At 48.0% G+C, this 19,424-nt stretch overlaps 1 protein-coding gene across 4 annotated transcripts in view; it reads left to right on the top strand.

Annotated features, from left to right (window-relative positions):
- Positions 1-19,424, top strand: part of ARHGAP45 (Rho GTPase activating protein 45) — a 66,815-nt gene that overhangs the window by 28,442 nt on the left and 18,949 nt on the right. For all 4 annotated transcript variants that reach the window (XM_077332063.1, XM_077332065.1, XM_077332062.1 and 1 more), the window contains exons 5-13: positions 5,054-5,126; positions 5,767-5,845; positions 8,501-8,638; positions 8,971-9,035; positions 10,986-11,096; positions 13,522-13,602; positions 14,193-14,372; positions 17,275-17,412; positions 18,137-18,324. In XM_077332063.1, the coding sequence (XP_077188178.1) occupies positions 5,054-5,126; positions 5,767-5,845; positions 8,501-8,638; positions 8,971-9,035; positions 10,986-11,096; positions 13,522-13,602; positions 14,193-14,372; positions 17,275-17,412; positions 18,137-18,324 (1,053 nt within the window). The remainder of the gene's footprint in view (positions 1-5,053; positions 5,127-5,766; positions 5,846-8,500; positions 8,639-8,970; positions 9,036-10,985; positions 11,097-13,521; positions 13,603-14,192; positions 14,373-17,274; positions 17,413-18,136; positions 18,325-19,424) is intronic.

Raw genomic sequence — 19,424 nt, 5'->3', positions numbered from 1 at the left:
CTAGTCAATTATGATGAGAGCGCAGTCCTGAAGCTGATCACAAAAAGACCAGGATATTCAGATAATAGGCACATCAACCCACAGGATCTGTTCACCAGGCCACTGGGGCATCCCCTGGTCTTATAAATCAATGTCCCTATATCTTCAAAGGCTAGATGACTATTCTCTAAAAAGGGCCTTTCTCCTTGCGTGCCTAAACATCTTCCCTTCAACCCTATCAAGAGGACGCTTCCTTCAAATCCCTCGAAATGAGAGAAGCTGTCTGCACGGGTGCAATGCACCTGATTCCCTTGGCCACCTATTATTCAACTGCCCCAAATTTCAGATGTTCCCTCATTATCTGGGGGCTTTTATGGGAAAACTGGAGTATCTGTGCATCGATGAGAAACATCTAGTGAAAATGTTGTTGAGTGTAAAGGAGCCTTCTCAGATAGTGCAAAAATTCTGTCAATTATTTCGAGAACCAATCTTTCTCTGCTGCAGATCGGCTGTACAACATAAGGCTTTATTACTGTTGTCCATATTACTGTTGTCCATATGTCTATAGCAGGGATTTGTTTCTGTTTTAAATTTCGTTTTATGTATATCAAATCTTATGCCATTAAAGGAATCTGAATCTGACAGCAAGGACCCTGCACTGACTTGCCCCATCACGCCTTCCCATCATTCCAGTGTGTGTGGAAATTTAAGTGTGAACCCACCCAAGTGTTCTTGCTATTTTGTTGTTTCATTTTCCCTCTTCTGATGCAGAGACACAATGCTACAAAAGCAAATGAATCCAATAGGCAAAAAGTGGTATCTTCTTACAATGTATTAAATGCAGTCCTAGTTCAATGGTCTCCAACCCCTGGTCCGGAGACCAGTACCGGTGGCTGGGGCTCCCCCTTGGCGTGGAACTGAGCAGATGGTGCTGGCAGCGCCCCCCAGTGGGCAGACGGGAAGTCAGGGGCACTGGCGGGAAAGCAAGCGGAGCAGGGGCTCAGGCGGCAGCAATGTTCCTCGGCAAAGACTATCCCCCCCCTCCCCAGGCCTCAGTAAAATTGTCAAGCGTTGACCGGTCCCCGGTGATAAAAAGGTTGGGGACCACTGTCCTAGATTATTTAAATGTTTTTGCAACCAGAACGGGGTCCCGGATATTCAATCCCGCTTTCTGTTTCTTCTTCGGTGGTTGCAGTTATAGTCTTAATATAAAGATTTAACATCACCAGTATTAATTTCAATTATACAGGTAAAGCATATCACATTGGCAATAGCTCTTCAGTAAAGGGGTCATTTCTTCAGTTGCAAGAAGATAACCACTTTTTGCCTATTGGTTTCGTTTGCTTTTGGGTATATTTCCTCGGGAAACCAACGGTGTTTCTTTATATGGACTGCATTTGAGACCCATTGCTACTGCATCTGCACAGGCTGGCTGTGGACGTTTTGTTTCTAACTTGGTCCTAGCTTTGAAATTCCTAAAATGGGGGTGCGTCACCCTGCGTAGCCAGTGTGGGGGTGGTTTCTCCGGGCACAGGCTCCATGGGCAGGCTGCCCCTCTCGCCCAGTTTCTTTTTCACTGTTGCGAGAGTTAAGATGTACTGAGCTACTGCTCTGAGTAAGGGTAAGAATTAAAAAAAATCAAACTGGAGAATTCCATTTGACTTACCCAAGGTGTCACAACCCTGGGGTGCAGTCCTGAACCAGACCTTCTAAGCCAAACACACAGGAATGTGTGGGGAAAACCTAATTAGGGCAAGGCGGCATCTAGGTCAGTGGTTCTCAACCTTCCTAATTCTAGATTCAAGCGAGTAGCCATTTTGGTCCTAATGCCACGACCCTTTAATATAGTTCCTCATGTGGTGGTGACCCCCAACCATAAAATTATGCAAGGGTTCTTTCACAGAAATTAAACCGAAACTGACCAAAGGCATGGAGATCCATTGTTCATAAATTGGCTTTTTCCCCGGGGGTTTCTCAGGTCAGTTCTGCCTCTGGTCCCACCATGCCGATCTCACTCTTTTCCGCTGCTCCAGACAGACAAATGCTCTCTCGATCTACCCCGCAAGGCTGTTGTGTGGATGCCCCCCCAGCCAAGCTGCTTGCCCTGCCGAGAACTCTGTGAAAGGGCCATTTGACCCCCAAGGGGGTCTCGACCCCCAGGTTGAGAACCACTGATCTAGGTAGTCAGTGTTGCAGATAGGCATTGTCAAAAACAAGGAACAATAGAAAACACAGGTAGATCTACTCTCTGGTCCCTATCCTTTGAACCCAGATTTGGGTGCCAATTTCCCTTTCCCACAGTCGACCTGATTGTGCAGTGTGAAAAAATGAGGCAGCCAGTCGTTCTCACACCCAGCCTACTGTTTACATTGTAAGCCACCTTGTTCCTGTGAGGTAGAAGGGTGGCTAATAAATGTTTTAAATACATGAATGAATAATAATAAATAGCAGCCAATTCAGACACTGTGTAGCCATTTGTTGTTGTTGTTGTTAGGTGCGAAGTCGTGTCCGACCCATCACGACACCGTGGACAATGATCCTTCAGGCCTTCCTGTCCTCTCCCATTCCCCAGAGTCCATTTAAGTTTGCACCGACTGCTTCAGGGACTCCATCCAGCCACCTAATTCTCTGTCATCCCCTCCTTCTTTTGCCCTCGATCGCTCCCAGCATTAGGCTCTTCTCCAGGGAGTCCTTCCTTCTCATGAGGTGGACAAAGTATTTGAGTTTCATCTTCAGGATCTGGCCTTCTAAGGAGCAGTCCGGGCTGATCTCCTCTAGGACTGACCGGTTTGTTCGCCTTGCAGTCCAAGGGACTCGCAAGAGTCTTCTCCAGCACCAGAGTTCAAAAGCCTCAATTCTTTGACGCTCGGCCTTCCTTATGGTCCAACTTTCACAGCCATACATTGCAACTGGGAAGACGATAGCCTTGACTAGACGCACTTTTGTTGGCAGGGTGATGTCTCTGCTTTATAGGATGCTGTCTAGATTTGCCATAGCTTTCCTCCCCAGGAAGCAAGCTTCTTTTAATTTCTTTGCTCCAGTCCCGATCTGCATTCCATTATTTGCTGATCTGTGGAAATTTTTTCATCTCAAAACGCAACTGTAGAGCTTGGTGACCTATCTTAACAGCTAAGGCATTAGCAAGGCTTCCCAAATGCATTGCCCTTCTTTTCTTTGAGCAGTCGTTATTTTTATTCCTACCCTGATGCTTTTATTCTTTTGCAGCATCATTCCACCCTTGGTTGTAGTGGGAGAGCCAGTTTGGCAGTGGTTAGGAGTGTGGACTTCTAATCTGGCATGCTAGGTTCAATTCTGCACTCCCCTGCATGCAGCCAGCTAGGTGACCTTGGGTACGCCACAGCACTGATAAAACTGTTCTGACTGAGCAGTGATATCAGGGCTCTCTCAGCCTCACCCACCTCACAGGGTGTCTGTTGTGGGGAGAGGAAAGGGAAGGCGACTGTAAGCCGCTTTGAGAGTCCTTCGGGTAGAGAAAAGCCGCATATACGAACCAACTCTTCTTCTTCAGTGATATCAGGGCTCTCTCAGCCTCACCCACCTCACAGGGTGTCTGTTGTGGGGAGTGGAAAGAGAAGGCGACTGTAAGCTGCTTTGAGACTCCTTCAGGTAGAGAAAAGAGGCATATAAGAAACAATTCTTCTTCTTCTTCCGTAATATCAGGGCTCTCTCAGCCTCACCTACTTGACAGGGTGTCTGTTGTGGGAAGAGGAAAGGGAAGGCGAATGTAAGCCGCTTTGAGACTCCTTTGGATAGAGAAAAGCGGCATATAAGACCCAACTCCTCCTCCTCCTCCTCCTCCTCCTCCTCCTTCATTATTAGTTATTTATTATTTGATAGTTATTTTAACCCTTTGTGGGTCACCCTTTCAGACACATTCTTCACCTGGGGAAGTAATATACTCGCTAATATGTTCGATCGCTCTTCTTTTGCCCTCGATCGCTCCCAGCATTAGGCTCTTCGCCAGGGAGTCCTTCCTTCTCATGAGGTGGACAAAGTATTTGAGTTTCATCTTCAGGATCTGGCCTTCTAAGGAGCAGTCCGGGCTGATCTCCTCTAGGACTGACCGGTTTGTTCGCCTTGCAGTCCAAGGGACTCGCAAGAGTCTTCTCCAGCACCAGAGTTCAAAAGCCTCAATTCTTTGACGCTCGGCCTTCCTTATGGTCCAACTTTCGCAGCCATACATTGCAACTGGGAACACCATAGCCTTGACTAAACGCACTTTTGTTGGCAGCGTAATGTCTTTGCTTTTTAGGATGCTGTCTAGATTTGTCATAGCTTTCCTTCCCAGGAGCAAGCGTCTTTTAAGGCACTAAGGCACTAGCAAGGCTTCCCAAATGCATTGCCCTTCTTTTCTTTGAGCAGTCGTTATTTTTATTCCTACCCTGATGCTTTTATTCTTTTGCAGCATCATTCCACCCTTGGTGTAGTGGGAGAGCCAGTTTGGCATAGTGGTTACGAGTGTGGACTTCCAGTCTGGCATACTGGGTTGAATTCTGCACTCCCCTGCATGCAGCCAGCTGGGTGATCTTGGGTTCCCTACAGCACTGATAAAACTATTCTGACCGAGCAGGAATATCAGGGCTCTTTCAGCCTCACCCACCTCACAGGGTGTCTGTTGTGGGAAGAGGAAAGGGAAGGCGAATGTAAGCCGCTTTGAGACTCCTTCAGGTAGAGAAAAGCAGCGCATAAGACCCAACTACTACTCCTCCTTCTTCTTCATTATTGGATAGTTATTTATTATTTGATAGTTATTATTTGATAACTATTATTTGATAGTTTAACCCTTTGTGGGTCACCCTTTCAGACACATTCTTCACCTGGGGAAATAATATACCCGCTATTATGTTTACACACTTTTCAAAAGGGCAGCATTAAACTCTGGTGGAATTGAACTCTTATGAGACATTTGTCCAATGCGTTATAACCCTGGTTATCTACGCAAGACTGCAAAACAGGCACGCTTCCCAAAACATTTGTGTTGTGGCACTTTGGCACTGACTCACTTTATTCTGATCAAGAAAGAAAAGGGGATGATGTATTAATTCTTTTTCAGAGTATCTGAATTCCTCATGGGAGAAGTGGATTGCAGTACACTGCTCTCGATCCCTCTTACTGACCATAATCAGGTGAGGTGCAACAGGGAACTCTGCTCAATGACCGAGGCCTGGGGGGGAGGGTGGTCTGGGTTGCTATGTCTATTTTAGCTTCACATCACAGCTTGGGAAATTCTTAGGATTGTAAAATTCCTAGAGAGATTGGGGGGTGGAGCTTATGGAGGAGGAGTTTGGGGATGGATCTCACCTAGAATTTATGGTATACCATAGAGCAGAGGTGCCCAGCATGGTGCTCATGGATGCCATGGCGGCCAGCCAGCCCCTGGTGGCGAGGCCGGGAGAGCACCTTGCTGCCGGGCAGGCTGGTGGTGAGCAGCTGGAGTGGCGGTGGTTGTGTACATCCTCTCTTTCTGTCTCTCTCTCTCACCCTGGCTCACCTCACAGGGTTACTGGGAGGATAAAATGAAGGAAGTCGGGATTATATATGCCATTCTGAGCTCCTCTGAAGAAGGGAAACATACAATCTAGTTAGATTTGAGACCGTTGCTGGGTGAAGTCAGCCTCTCCTACCTCACAGGGTGGTGAAGATAACACAAGGATAGAGCAGAACACTGCAAGCCATTTTGAAAAGAAAGGCAGGGGACAAATCAAGTAGATAAATCTACAATAGCCTTCTCAATAAATGCTTTCTCTGTTTTTCTGATCACTGCAGTCTATGGAAAATATATACTCCAGGATAACTGGACAGGGGACAGACGAGATCCCTACAGGCATGGAAGACTTCAATGCAAGTAAATATCCACTTGGACATCCTTTATTCGATGCAGGATCTGTAGGCCTTTGAGGTGTATCGGAAATTTCAGACTTTTAATCTCTGACTCACTACGGACATCACTAAAACAGCCTTGACTCCTTTTGACTGGGATTAGTTCCTGAAATTTCAGTTCTTGGGGCTTCCCAGGATCCTGTCCCCATGTGGCTTTCCCTGACATCACAGCTGGACAAGTGGCAGGGGGTGGTGCACAACCCGGCAGATGCGGCAACATAGCTTCGGCTTACCACGTCGCCCAATGGGGAGGAGTAATTTTCAGGTCCTCACCTGGGCATGATTTATTTATTTGTTTGTTTGATTTCTATACCGCCATTCCATATGGCTCAGGGCGGTTTACATACAAGATCATAGGGGGATACATGGAATGAGTCAACATACAACATAGTCAATATACAACAATAACAATTCAGCTGTGGTTCTAAACAAAACAACTTCAGTGATCCCAACAATGTTAACACCTCATCGAATGTTTCCTCTCCCATATCCCCCACCTGAATCTCCTGGGACAGGGGTAGTCAACCTGTGGTCCTCCAGATGCTCATGGACTACAATTCCCATGAACATCTGGAGGACCACAGGTTGACTACCCTTGTCCTGAGATATCAGGCAACCCTACAGCTCACAGATGAGCATCACATCTTGGTTTGCTTTGTCAACTGCTGGTTTGTGGGCCAAGGGTCTCTATAGTGGGGGAAGAGGCAAAGGTCATTCCACTGGTGTGCCACAGAGTGAGCTAACTGTGCTTAATCAACCCACTGAAGACTGTGGTTTGATGGACTCTCACTAGCCACAAAGGGCATGGCCAGGTTGCCAGCTTTGCCAGGAGACTAGCTGCCCATGCCTTTGCCAGGAGACTAGCTGCCCATGCCCTGCTGCTGCCCAGGGGAGAAACAGGAGCAAAATGGAAAGGGGAATCAGCATTGCACGATGCTGGAACTCCACTGCCAGGTTTTCCACCGTCATACTGACTGACGCCTTCCTCCCCCCCCTCCAGTTCCCCTGGCCAGCAACCGTAAGTCACAGTTACTTATGCAGCTTGGTGTAGTGGTGAAGAGCCGGGTTCGATTCCCCACTCCTTCTCCACATACAGCCAACTGGGTGACCTTCTCAGAGCTCTCTCAGTCTCACCTACCTCACAGGGTGTCTCCTGTGTGGGGGAGAGGAAGGGAAGGTGATTGTAAGCTGCTTTGAGACTCCTTCGGGTAGTGAAAAGCGGGGTACAAAAAAACTCAGCTCTTCTTCAGTTGCCACAGATCAGTTTAATCCTGGCTTTGTAAGCTTTCTGAAATGAGCCTCTCTCTCCAGTGAAAAGGACGGCATCTCCTAAGGCTCTTTTCCCTGGGGGCCTGCCAAAATTTTCTCTACTGGAATCTGTGTCCTATGACAACCATTTCATTTACTGTTTTAGAAGGGGGGTTCCCAATGGCAGGTCCATGGTCTCCATGACACCAGATGATACCATTCTTGTTGCCCCCCCCCCGCCACAAGGGTTAATGGTGAGTGGGGCCAGGTAAGGCTCTTGGCCAATGGAGATTTGACCGGCTGTGCAGGTCTTTAAAAATGTTGATTTGGAAACAAGGCTCGACAAAAGGATCTTCAGAGCATGACTGAGAGAAAATGTCAGCTGCCGTTTTTTGGCTGGCTCTGCCTTCTGTGGTAGCTATTTGTGTCAGCACCAACTATGCTGTGTCTGAATTTCAAAGGTGTCCACAAAGTCGAAAAGATGAAGAAGAAGAGTTGGTTCCTATATGCCGCTTTTCCCTACCCAAAGGAGGCTCAAAGCGGCTTACAGTCGCCTTCTCTTCCCTCTCCCCACAACCCTGTGAGGTGGGTGAGGCTGAGAGAGCCCTGATATCACTGAAGAAGAAGAAGAGTTGGTTCTTCTATGCAGCTTTTCTCTACCCGAAGGAGGCTCAAAGCGGCTTACAGTCGCCTCCCCGTTCCTCTCCCCACAACAGACATCCTGTGGGGTGGGTGAGGCTGAGAGAGCCCTGATATCACTGAAGAAGAAGAAGAGTTGGTTCTTCTATGCAGCTTTTCTCTACCCGAAGGAGGCTCAAAGCGGCTTACAGTCGCCTCCCCGTTCCTCTCCCCACAACAGACACCCTGTGGGGTGGGTGAGGCTGAGAGAGCTCTGATATCACTGCCCGGTCAGAACAGCTTTATCAGTGCCGTGATGAGCCCAAGGTCACCCAGCTGGCTGCATGTGGGGGAGTGCAGAATCGAACCCAGCATGCCAGATTAGAAGTCCGCACTCCTAACCACTACAGCAAACTGGGGAACTCCTGACTTAGAACATGGAACAATATGGTATAACATTGAAAGTACTGTTTGTGCCACCACGTATAAACCTTACCCCTCTTCTCTGGCTGTTTTAGCAAAGAATTATCTATCATATGGCGGTATTTGGATGCTGTGACACAGTTTACTAATTTAACAGGATTAACTTTTGCTTACATATTCCCACGTCATAATGGTAGTTCATAATCTGAGGGAAAGTTCTTGCACTCGAAAGCTCACACCTTGAATATATCCTTGTTGGTCTTAAAGGTGCTACTGGAATCTGATTTTGTTGTCTTATCCTTCTTCTCTGGTTATCTACCGCGTCTTACAGATTGCCTATCAATGGAAGAGGTTGATATCCTTCTCCAGAAATCTGAAGGAGGGGTGGAAATTGCCCTCCAATATGCTAAGAATATCTCCAAGTACATGAAGAATCTCATTGCCTACCTGGAGAAGAGGAACACCCTGGGTGAGCCGGAGGAGGAGGAGGGGAGACTGCTGGGCCTAGCCATACTATGGTGGGGTTTTGAAGCATCCCATTGTCCATGAAGACAATTCCTACTTCTCTTCTCTTGAAAGGGGAAATGTGCTCAAGACGTATTTTCTTTTGTCTGTCCTGGTTTTGTCCTCCTCAAAAGGAAATACAGATTTTTTGTGAGAGGACAGCAGGAAAATAATTTTCCCCACCGGATTTCTCAACACCCCGCCTAATTTTATCAACCAAAGAACGAAAACAACCTCTCTTTTTTGTGTGCGGGACCTCCTTCTCCATCCTGACTGCTCCTTCTTTTTTCCTTCCAGAAATTGAGTTTGCCAAAGGAATTCAGAAGATGGTGAACACTTGCAAGCCCCCCATCACTCAGGAGGTAGGTCTGCATACAAGTTGCCACCTCCAGGTTAGGAAGTTACTGGAGATCTGGGAGTGGAGCCTGGGCAGAGCAAGGTTTGGAGACAGGTGAGACCTCAGGTTTGAGACAATGGCTTGGAATCCACTCTCCGTTTCCTCCAGAGAACTGATCTCTGTTGGCTGAACATGAGTTGTAATTCCTGGAAACCTCCAGGATCCACCAGGGGGTTGGTGACTGTAGCCTGTGTTCTTAGTTGCCAGCTCTAAGTTGGGGAATGCTTAGTGATTTTGGGGATGGTGCCAGTGGAGGGCAGGTTTTGAGGTAGGGAGGAGACTAGATAAGTTGTAAAGCCATAGAGTCCCTTCTCCAAAGCAGCCATGTTCTCCTAGGGAAGTGAACTTGGTCTTCTGGAGATGGTGTAATAACAGGACAAATCCAGGTGCCACCCAGAATGCAACTGTGGCAACAGTCTTGGGAATGCAAAATACACATTTCAACCTCCCCGCCCAGGACTGAAGAGTCCCCCTTTCAATGTCACTCCATCATCTTCAACAACAAAGAATGCTCTAATTTTATCTTTCTATTGATCTATCTGTTTATCCCTCTGTCCATCCATGCCTCCTGCAAAGAGCTCAGAATAGCCTACTTAATTCTCAGCTCTGCTGTTTTATTTTTACAACAACCCTGCTAGGCTGTTCTGGGTAGCCCAGAGTCACCCCCTGGGGTGGGCGATCCCATGAAAATTTGAATGTGGGTCTCTCCAGCCCTCGCCTGATGCTCTAACTGTTGGATATTTTGTATAAAAATATTAACAGAGTTAATACCAGACAAGGCAGTGTTAAAAATCATATTTTACTAGACTATTAGGGTAGGGGAATTTGGGAATAAAACAAGAAAAAGCATAGCTTTCTATAGCTCATGGAGGAGCTTTTAAGCCTTAGGTGTTACTTGGCTGAACTCCAATATGGCTCTCTCTCACTGTCCAAAGCAGTCTCAGAGAAAAACAAAGGCCAGAAGGAGAATTACTTCTCTGGTCACTTGCGTGGGTGAGAACTGCAGGTTAGCAATGGTAACTAAACACTTTGCAGACCAATAACCAAACCTCATGACCCACAACTGCGTGTTCCCACAGGAACAAGTGTCAACCCTTTTTTCTGACTGTCAGTGGTTGCCTCTTGCTCACAGACAATGGCTAACACTAACCAGGTTCCTGCACAGTCTGCATCTCGGCAGAGACTCTGTCATGAGCAGACCACAGGCCGGATAAGCAAAGCAGCAGGCGACCAGGAGACACAGAAGCATGCGGGGGGGGGGGGGGGAGAGCTGGTTTGCTTGGTAGCTGCCTTGGAGAGCCCTCTTGATGTAGTGGTTAGGAGTGTGGACTTCTAATCTGGTGAGCCGGGTTTGATTCCCTGCTCCCCCACATGCAGCCAGCTGGGTGACCTTGAGCTGGCCACAGCACTGAAAAAGCTGCTCTGAGCAGTGATATCGGGGCTCGCTCAGCCTCACCTCCCTCCCTCTGTGTAGGCTCAAGGGGGTAGCAGGTTACAGGGGATGAGCGATTGGGATGTGAGTGTCCTGCATAGTGCAGGGGGTTGGACTAGATGACCCAGGAGATCCCTTCCAACTCTATGATTCTGAAGTGTCTGTTGAAGGGAGAGGAAAGGGAAGGCGAATGTAGGCTGCTTTGAGACTCCTTCTGGTAAAGAACCAATTCTTCTTCTTCTCCTGGTCACCTGTAGTGGTCAGGGCGCAGGGAGGCCCAGCCTCAAGTCCATGAAGGTCACTGAGCATCCTTGGACCTGCCACTCTCAGCCTGACCTGCCATACAGGGTTGTTGTTGTAACAGTAGGATGGAAAACGGGAGCCATGCAGGCTGCCCAGGGACCCTTGGAGGAAACCAGTCAGTATTTGGCCAGGGCAAGTCTCCCTGTGTGACTGGATTGTGTTGTGTTGCCAACTCCTCAGCGGGACATGCCTCTGCTCTCCATCTATTCGCTGGCACTGGAGCAAGACCTGGAGTACAGCACCAACTGTCTGCAATCCACCAACAGCTTGCGAGTGGAAGCATTCTTGCAGGTAATCGCAGCAGGGGGAGGGGGCGTTTGGGGAGAGATCACCCCTGCAGTGTTGGGCAGCGAATAGAGCACAAGGCCTAGAGCAGTGGTCCTCAACCTTCCTAATGCCGCGACCCTCTAATACAGTTCCCCATGTTGTGGTGACCCCCAACCATAAAATTATGCAAGGGTTCCTGCACTGAAATTAAGCAGAAACTGACCAATGGCATGAAGATCCATTGTTTGTGATTGTCTACAAATTGGTTATAAATTGTATATAAATTGGCAGGTGCCTTCAGGAGGAGTGGCCAGTGGCGGTGCCCTTCAGGCCAAGCTGCTCGCTCTGCTGTGCGCCTTTGTGAGAACCACTGGCTTAGATTGTGTGGTGCCAGTTCTGACAGGGGCTGATGGGAATTGTAGTCCATGGACATCTGGAGGGCCACAGTTTGACTACCCCAGATAAGCTAATGTGTAAGTGTCCTTTGATGGAGTAGCCTTCTGCTGCATAGTTCCAGTTTCCCTTCCTGGCTTTGGACTCTCCTGTCTGCCAAGACCGCCTCTCCCCCTCTGCTCCCCCTCTGTCTTTGCTCACCCCAACGGGGCCTTCTACAGGGCAAGGTCAGCCACTGCCCATCCAGGTATTTCCTCTATTGTGGGCCCCACCTTGTGGATAGACCTGTTTGAGTAGTTGAGGGAGGCTCCCACCATCCTGGTTTTTCACGAGCTAGGCAAAACGATGGGGCTGTGGCACTGTGGCGATTGAGTGGTAGGTTCCCTTCCCTGACATTGCCAGTTAAAAATCCAGCAGAAGGTGATATGAAAGATCCTTTTCTGCCTGAGACCATGGAGAGCTGCTGGCAGACTGATGGACCAAGGAGGGCTTTTCTGCATTGCACTGCACAAACCTGGTTGGATGAATGATGAGGGACAGTGCAGTGTATAGCTTATTGTAAGTGGGACCTATGAGGCAATTTTTGCACCCCTTCATGTCTCAGGTTCCTCTGGCTCTTCCCCAGTTCTTTCTGCTTGCTTTCAGACTTCTGCAGTCCTCGGGCATGGTTTATTGGCTGCCCCATCCTGCTAGGTGTAATGCACCTTGAGTCCCTGTGAGAAAGGCAGATGACATATAATGTAACAAAATGAATAAATCAAATAATATTTGTTATTTATTAAGTACATTGATTTGCCCCACCCCACTATAAATACATTTCCCCCACCTTTGGGTACACTGATCCAAACAGGGTGATTTCAGGAGGTAAAGAAGTCTCCAGTGAAACATGGGAGATAGGTCTGCCCCCCACCCTGCTCAGGCCGCTAAGAATATAAGTTGAAGGACTGGAACGAGGAAGGCCTGCATTCAAATCACCCCACTCTGCCATGCAGCTCAGTTGGGCCAGGCACTGGCTCTGACTAACCTCCTCCCAGGCTTATTGTGAAGGAAAAGGGGCTGTGGCTCAGTGGGAGAGCATCTGCTTGGCATGGAGAACGTCAGGTTTCTTTGTTGCCAAGAAAACACAGTCTTTGACTGGATGCAAAAGAGAGGTTTTATTGTAGACCAAGCAAGTTAATGCCAACATAAACATTGTCAGCACTGAAATTTCAGTGCAGTTACACAGTATATTTGTCCAGCCCCCACTCGTGGGGTTCAGTTAACATGGGAAACATTAAAAGGAAAACTATCCAGGTGGCTGGGAACTCTCTGTGAAACCCAAGGACAGAACCCAAACAGGGAGGTAAGAATGTAGGAGGCAGGAAAGGACAATAAATTCTCTAGTCAGTCGACCCATCTAACCATATCAGACTGAATATCGTAGGCATGCAGATGAAAACGAAACAACATCCCATCTTGTCCAGACCCAGGAATCTCTAGGCGAGAACTGGGGATTCCACAGGTCAGATGGAAGCTTCTGCTTAGCAGGGCTTCTGATTGGCCAGCAGAGATTGCCTGAATAGATTTTTTTTTTAAGTTGCAGCACACAGATTGTCCCTGTGCAGCTGAAAGTGAACCGTGTATAATCAAGAAAATACTATGCTCATTTTAAAAGGTCTGCGACTAAATAGACCATGTGCCAGCTGAAGAGTTACTGTTAGAGTTATGCATGGTTTCACTCCCAGACATCATGTAGTTGGCTCCGCCTCCCCTGGCAGCCATTTTGTGGTGTTGCCCACCACCCTGTGTCAGCATTCTGAAAATGCCTGCAGCCGCAAAAAGACTGGGAACCCCTGATCTAGTTCATATGTGGCTGGGCCAGATTCACATTTAAAAGAGACAATCCTGCCTCTCCCACCCCTACATCTGCTCAAGTTCAAGGAGAGAGTGAAAGGGAAGAAGACATGGATTTGCAATAGCTGGTCCCGGGTTGCTGGGAAGACTGCCCTGTTCCTCATTTGCATTTCTCCTCTTCCCTGTCCCCAACCCCACCCCACCCCACCCCACCCCACCCCAGCCGCTGACGGCAAGACGCCTGGAGCACGAGAAGCGGCGCAAAGAGATCAAGGAGCAGTGGCACCGAGCCCAGAGGAAGCTGGTAGGAAGCCCAGGCCCTCTCTTGGTGCACAGCAGGGCACAGCTGGGAGGGTAGCATTGCTAGTTCCAGCCCAGGGACATTCTTGGAGATTGGGGGTGGAGCCTTGGGTGAGTGGGGTTTGGGGAGGAGAGGAACCAGTGCAGGGGATCATGCCAGAGGGTCTGCCTTCCAAGGTTGTAATTATTAGTTGTAATTCTGGGAGATCTCTAGGCCCTGCCTGGAGGCCGGCAACCCTGTGATGGAAGGGAGAGACTGGGGAACTGGGGAGGGGCCGCCAGCTCAGGGCTTCATAGTGAACAATGCTCATATGGAAGTGTGTTTTCCAAGCTATTTGCGGGCATCAGCTCAGTAATTCTTACGACAGTCCTGCAAAGCAGGCCGCAGGGCAGCTTGTGGGAGGGTGAATGCCTTGCCAAAGGCTGCTTCCTGGATTAGGACTGGGGAAAGAAGCCTTCCTGCAGGGGGCAAATGGGGCCGTCAGTCCAGGCAGCAATGGAGTGTAAGAATTCACGACAACGGGTGGCAGCAGAGAGGGACATGGTGGTCATCGCTTGCCAGGCAGTGAGGTCTGCTGCTGTGTTTCCCTGCAGCAAGAGGCTGAGAGCAACCTGCGCAAAGCCAAGCAGATGTACATGCAGCGCTCAGAGGAACTCGAGAAGGCGAAATCCGGGACGGTCAAAGCTGAAGAGGAGCAGCAAGCGGCCAGCAGCACGGCTGCCAACAAGGCCCTGGACAAGAGGCGGCGGCAGGAGGATGAAGCCAGGAACAAGGTGGGCAGCAGATTATAGGGGTGCCAACTCCAGCATGGGGAATTCCTGGAGATTTGGGCATAGAGCCTGGAGAGGGACCTTTGCAGAGTACCATTCCCTAGAGTACCATCACCCTCCAAAGCAGCCCTTTCCTCAAGAGGGACTGATCTCTGTCATCTGGATTTATTTTTTTTATTTTCTAATTTAATTTAATTTAATTTAATTTAATTTAATTTAATTTAATTTAATTTAATTTAATTTTATTTTATTTTATTTTATTTTATTTTATTTTATTTTATTTTATTTTATTTTATTTTTTTATTTTTTTATTTTTTATTTTTTATTTTTTTATTTTTTTATTTTTTTATTTTTTATTTTTTTTATTTTTTTATTTTTTTATTTTATTTTATATTTTATTTAGATTTCTATACCGCCCATTTCTTTGCAGCTCTGGGCGGTTTACACAGAACATTATAACTGACATGAAACATTATGCAGACTATAACATCAAAACAACTTTCAAAAAACATCAAAAGATTACAAAACCACAATGATAATATAATAACAATGAACAGTAACTTTGGGAGAGTCATGGGCAGGCGTCTGGGGAGACCAGCAGGTGCTCTGAGTCGGTCGGCCTCAAGCAAATGCCTGGTGGAAGAGCTCCCTCTTGCCAGTCATAATTTGGGAGGGGTGTCTGTGTGTGTCCAGGCCCATCTGCAGACTGGTAATCCTGCCTGGGGCTGCTGGGAGAAAAGGGCTGGGGAGGAAAACGTAGGCAAGTTGAATCTGGATTTGAAAACTTCCTGCTGACCGGAGCTTAAGGCAGAAGCCTGGCTGTGGTTGCCCAGGTCAATATACAACTCGAGCCCTTTGGGTTTCCTACCAGACCTCAGCGTTACAGATAGGCAGTGGGGAGGGGTTTGTACCTCCCAGTTGAATTAAGCAAGCCTGGGACAAATGGTAATATCTAGCATGAAACACGGCATGCCAACAGAGTGCCACGATGGTGTGCCCATTATGAATCCAACCGCTCTGCGTTTCTTTTAAGGAGTACTTCCCAAGTCAGTTGGGCTGCAGAAGAAAGGTGGCTGGAGCTCAGCCAGCAGGTTGCTTTTGGGCTGGCACCAGTTGTACACCACCCCAGAGTGACTGGCTTGAGGGGGCCGTATATGAATCAAGAAATAAATAAGAGGACCTTGGGCTTTACCCAGTTGACTACCATCGCTGTCCTTTGGCGCAAGCCAACAAACAACATTAGCATCCAGAGATTATTCTCGGTGCCTCTCAGCAGGGGTAGTCAACCTGTGGTCCTCCAGATGTTCATGGACTACAATTCCCATGAGCCCCTGCCAGCATTTGCCAATGCTGGCAGGGGGCTCGTGGGAATTGTAGTCCATGAACATCTGGAGGACCACAGGTTGACTACCCCTGCCTCTCAGGACAAGATGATTTTGACAGGCTGTTAAACTGGGCTAAAAGGAATAAGATGAATTTCAATAATGGTCTATGTAAAGCTCTGCCTTTAGGTAGGGAAAACCACAGGCATCACTATAGGATGGGTGAGACTCATCTTGGCAGTAGGACGTGGGGAAAGGATCTGGGGGTCTTAGTAGACCAGACACTGAACATGAGTCAGCAGTGTGACTCAGTGGCTAAAAAGGCAAATGGGATTTTGGGCTGCATCAAACGGAGTATCGTGTCCAGATCACGCGAGATGATGTTACCGCTTTACTCCGCTCTAGTTAGATCTCACTTGGGAGTTCTGTGTTCAGTTTTGGGCACCACAACTGAAGAAAGATGTAAAGAAACTGGAGCGTGTCCAGAGGAGGGTTATAAAGACGGTGAGGGGTTTGGAGACCAAATCTTATGAGGAAAAGTTGTGGAAGCTTGGTCCGTTTAGCCTGGAGAGAAGATGACTGTGATATGATAGCCATCTTCAAATACTTGAGGGGCTGCCATGTAGAAGATGGAGCAGAGTTGTTTTCTGTTGCCTCAGAGGTTCAGACCAGAACCAATGGGTTGAAATTAATTCAAAAGTGCAGCTAAACATCCAGAAGAAGTTTCCGACAGTGAGAACGGTTCCTCCGTGGAACAGGCTTCCTCAGGAAGTGGTGAGTTCTCATTCTTTGGAAGTTTTTAAACAAAGGATACATAACGTTGATTCTATGAATTAAACAGATTGTAAGTGGGTGGGCAGAAGGGACTCTGTTGGTGCTTGACTCTTGTGGCCCTTTCTTGCATGCCCAGAGAAATGACAATTGCAAATTTGGAATCAGGAGGTGAATTTTCCCCAAGCCAGATTGGCCAGGGATTCTGGGTTTTTTTTAGGGGGGGGGCATCACCTGGGGATGGAACTGGGGTCACTGTGGGTGGGCAGGTAGTTGTAAATTTCCTGCTTTCTGTAGGGGGTTGGACCAGATGAACCCTGGAAGTCCCTTCCAATCCTAATTATATGATTCTGTCTGAATTCTGCTTGGTTTGATACTAAGACAAGAGGAATTGTGTACTGTGGCCCAGTGGCCCAGTCTCTGCTCAGCATGCAGAAGCTCCCAGGTTCAATCCTTGGCCCCTCCAGCTTAAAAGGAGCAACTGGGAGGCCAGATGAAAGAAAGAAAGAAGAAGAAGAAGAAAAAGAGTTGGTTCTTATATGCCGCTTTCCCCTACCTGAAGGAGGCTCAAAGCGGTTTACAGTCGCCTTCCCATTCCTTTCCTGGGAAAGACCTGGGAGAGTGGCTGCTGGTCTGAACCAAGGATCTGATCCAGAATAAGGCAGCTTCATGTGTCTTTTGTTGGTAAGAATTCTCCTGTCCTCAGCCAAGGCCTGAATGAGAATCGCTGGGAGGCGAGTGCCCATCCACATGCTGTGCTCTTGTGGTCTGCCTCCTGCCTCTCCACCTTGCTAATGTCTTGCTGATTCTAGGCGGACGAGGCCATGGCGACGTACCGGACCTGCATTGCCGATGCCAATACCCAGAAGCAAGAGCTGGAGGACACCAAGGTGAATGCCCTTCGGCAGATCCACGAGGTGGTTAAGCAGAGTGACCAAATCATCAAATCGGTGAGTCCTTTCTGGAAGTGAGTCGGGATGCTCCTTCTTGTGAATGGATTCTTTACCCTTGCCTCCTGCCGTTATTGCTGCTGGTATACTGCCTCTGAACCTGGAGGATCCATTCAGCCATCGTGGCGAGTGACCAGGGTTAGACCTATCCTCCCTCCAGGAATGTGTCTAATTCTCTTTTCAGGCCCTCTATGAAGAGCTGTTCTGCGGCTGTGAGTTCCACCATCTAGTTTCGCATCAAAAAAGTACTTTCTTTTGCATTGATGATTCAGGAGCAGGGAGCAGAAGAGTGTTAATATTTCCATCCAGTGTGTGGCTGAGCTCAGAAACGAAGAGTTCTGTCTTTTAAAGAAAAATTAAATTGTAGCATCAGGTTCTGCAGAGTGTGTCCATTGCCCAATTTGCATAATTTGCAGAATATGCATTTGCCACGTTTTGCAATTCAAGGACATTGCTCATACACTCTCAGCCAGATCTTCACAGTTGTGAGGAGTAGAAAATTGAGCCAGAGGGATTTCAGGAGAGGGCGGGGGGCGGGTGAGGCCGAGACTCTCGGTAAACATAATTCTGTGCCTAACCAATGCCCCGCAAACCTCTGCTTGTGCTTCTGGATGCCAGATCAAGATTTCTTTCTTTCCTCAAGGCAGACGTCCATTTCTTGTAGGCCTCAAAAACGTTGATTTCAAAGCTCCTGATTTGTTGTCTCTTCACCTCTGGATTCCAGGCCACTGTAGCCTTCTACCAGCTGATGCACATCCAGACAGCCCCCCTGCCAGTCCACTTCCAGACCTTGTGTGAGAGCAGCAAACTCTACGACCCAGGGCAGCAGTACGCCTCCCTTGCCAAGCGGCTGCAGAGGGGGGATGAACCAGAGACCCTGTACTACTTCGAGCCCTACATGGCACACAACGGGTACGTTCCATGCGCCAGGCTGCATTCTCATGTCTGTTGACAGATGCAAGATCCGCAATACGCGTGACTGAGCAAAATATAAAGGGTGTCCTGCAGGGGCTGTTGGAGGAGATGGGTATTTAGCGTAGTTAGATCAGACCCTTCCTGATATTTTTTCAAAATATCTCCTCCTGATTGGCTCAACAGATTTCCTGCTCTTTTGAGCATACTTCCTCTTTCTGTTCATAGTTGTTGCTGCCCTCCTCTTTGTGAGTTTTAACTCTTCCAACAGTGTCTCTGCGGACTGCAGTGTCCGTTTAGCATCTCTGCCACCCTTTGTAGTACGTTTGAAGTGCATAGAAGTGCATAGAAGCTGTTTTTTCATTGGTGGACTTATGGACTGGAGGAAGGAACAGGGGTACCCTCATTCGAATTACCGCTCAGCCATGATGTTTGCTGGGCAACATTTGAGCTGTTCTTCTAATTCTCTCATCCTAGCCCACCTCACAGGGCTGTTGTGAGGATAAAGTGGAGGAGGAGGAAAACATACACGCTGCTTTGGAGAAAAGAGGATTAGTAGAAATCACTGCTTGCATGACTGTTATTTCCAGAAAAATGTCCATAACCTCTGAGGGTAATACTTCAGGGCTGGAGGAGACCTGAGTTCTAATTCCACTCTACATGAAACTTCTCTTTTGCGTAGTGTTGGTTCCCCTTTCAGAGTTCTGTGCTATCTTTTTAGAGAGAAATTAGACCAGAATTTTGCAAATTTTTATCCCACTGTTCTTCTGAGTAGCTTCGAAGAAGAAGGGTCGATTCTTATATGCTGCTTTTCTCTAACCGAAGGAGTCTCAAAGCGGCTTCCAATTTCCTTCCCTTTCCTCTCCCCACAACAGACACCCTGTGCGGTGGGTGAGGCTGAGAGAGCCCTCATATTACTGCTAGGACAGAACAGCTTTATCAGCGCTGTGGCGACCACAAGGTCACCCAACTGGCTGCATGTAAGGGAGTGCAGAATCAAACCTGGCTTGCCAATTAGAAGTCCGCACTCCTAACCACTACACCAATCTGGCTCTCTAGGGCTCTCTAGACATAGTTCTCCTATTTATCATGTTTTCCTC

The sequence above is a fragment of the Paroedura picta genome, chromosome 4 (genome assembly GCF_049243985.1).
Source record: "Paroedura picta isolate Pp20150507F chromosome 4, Ppicta_v3.0, whole genome shotgun sequence".
NCBI lineage: Eukaryota > Metazoa > Chordata > Lepidosauria > Squamata > Gekkonidae > Paroedura > Paroedura picta.
Note: the sequence above shows the minus strand (reverse complement) of the source record. Positions and strands in the feature narration are given on the sequence as shown.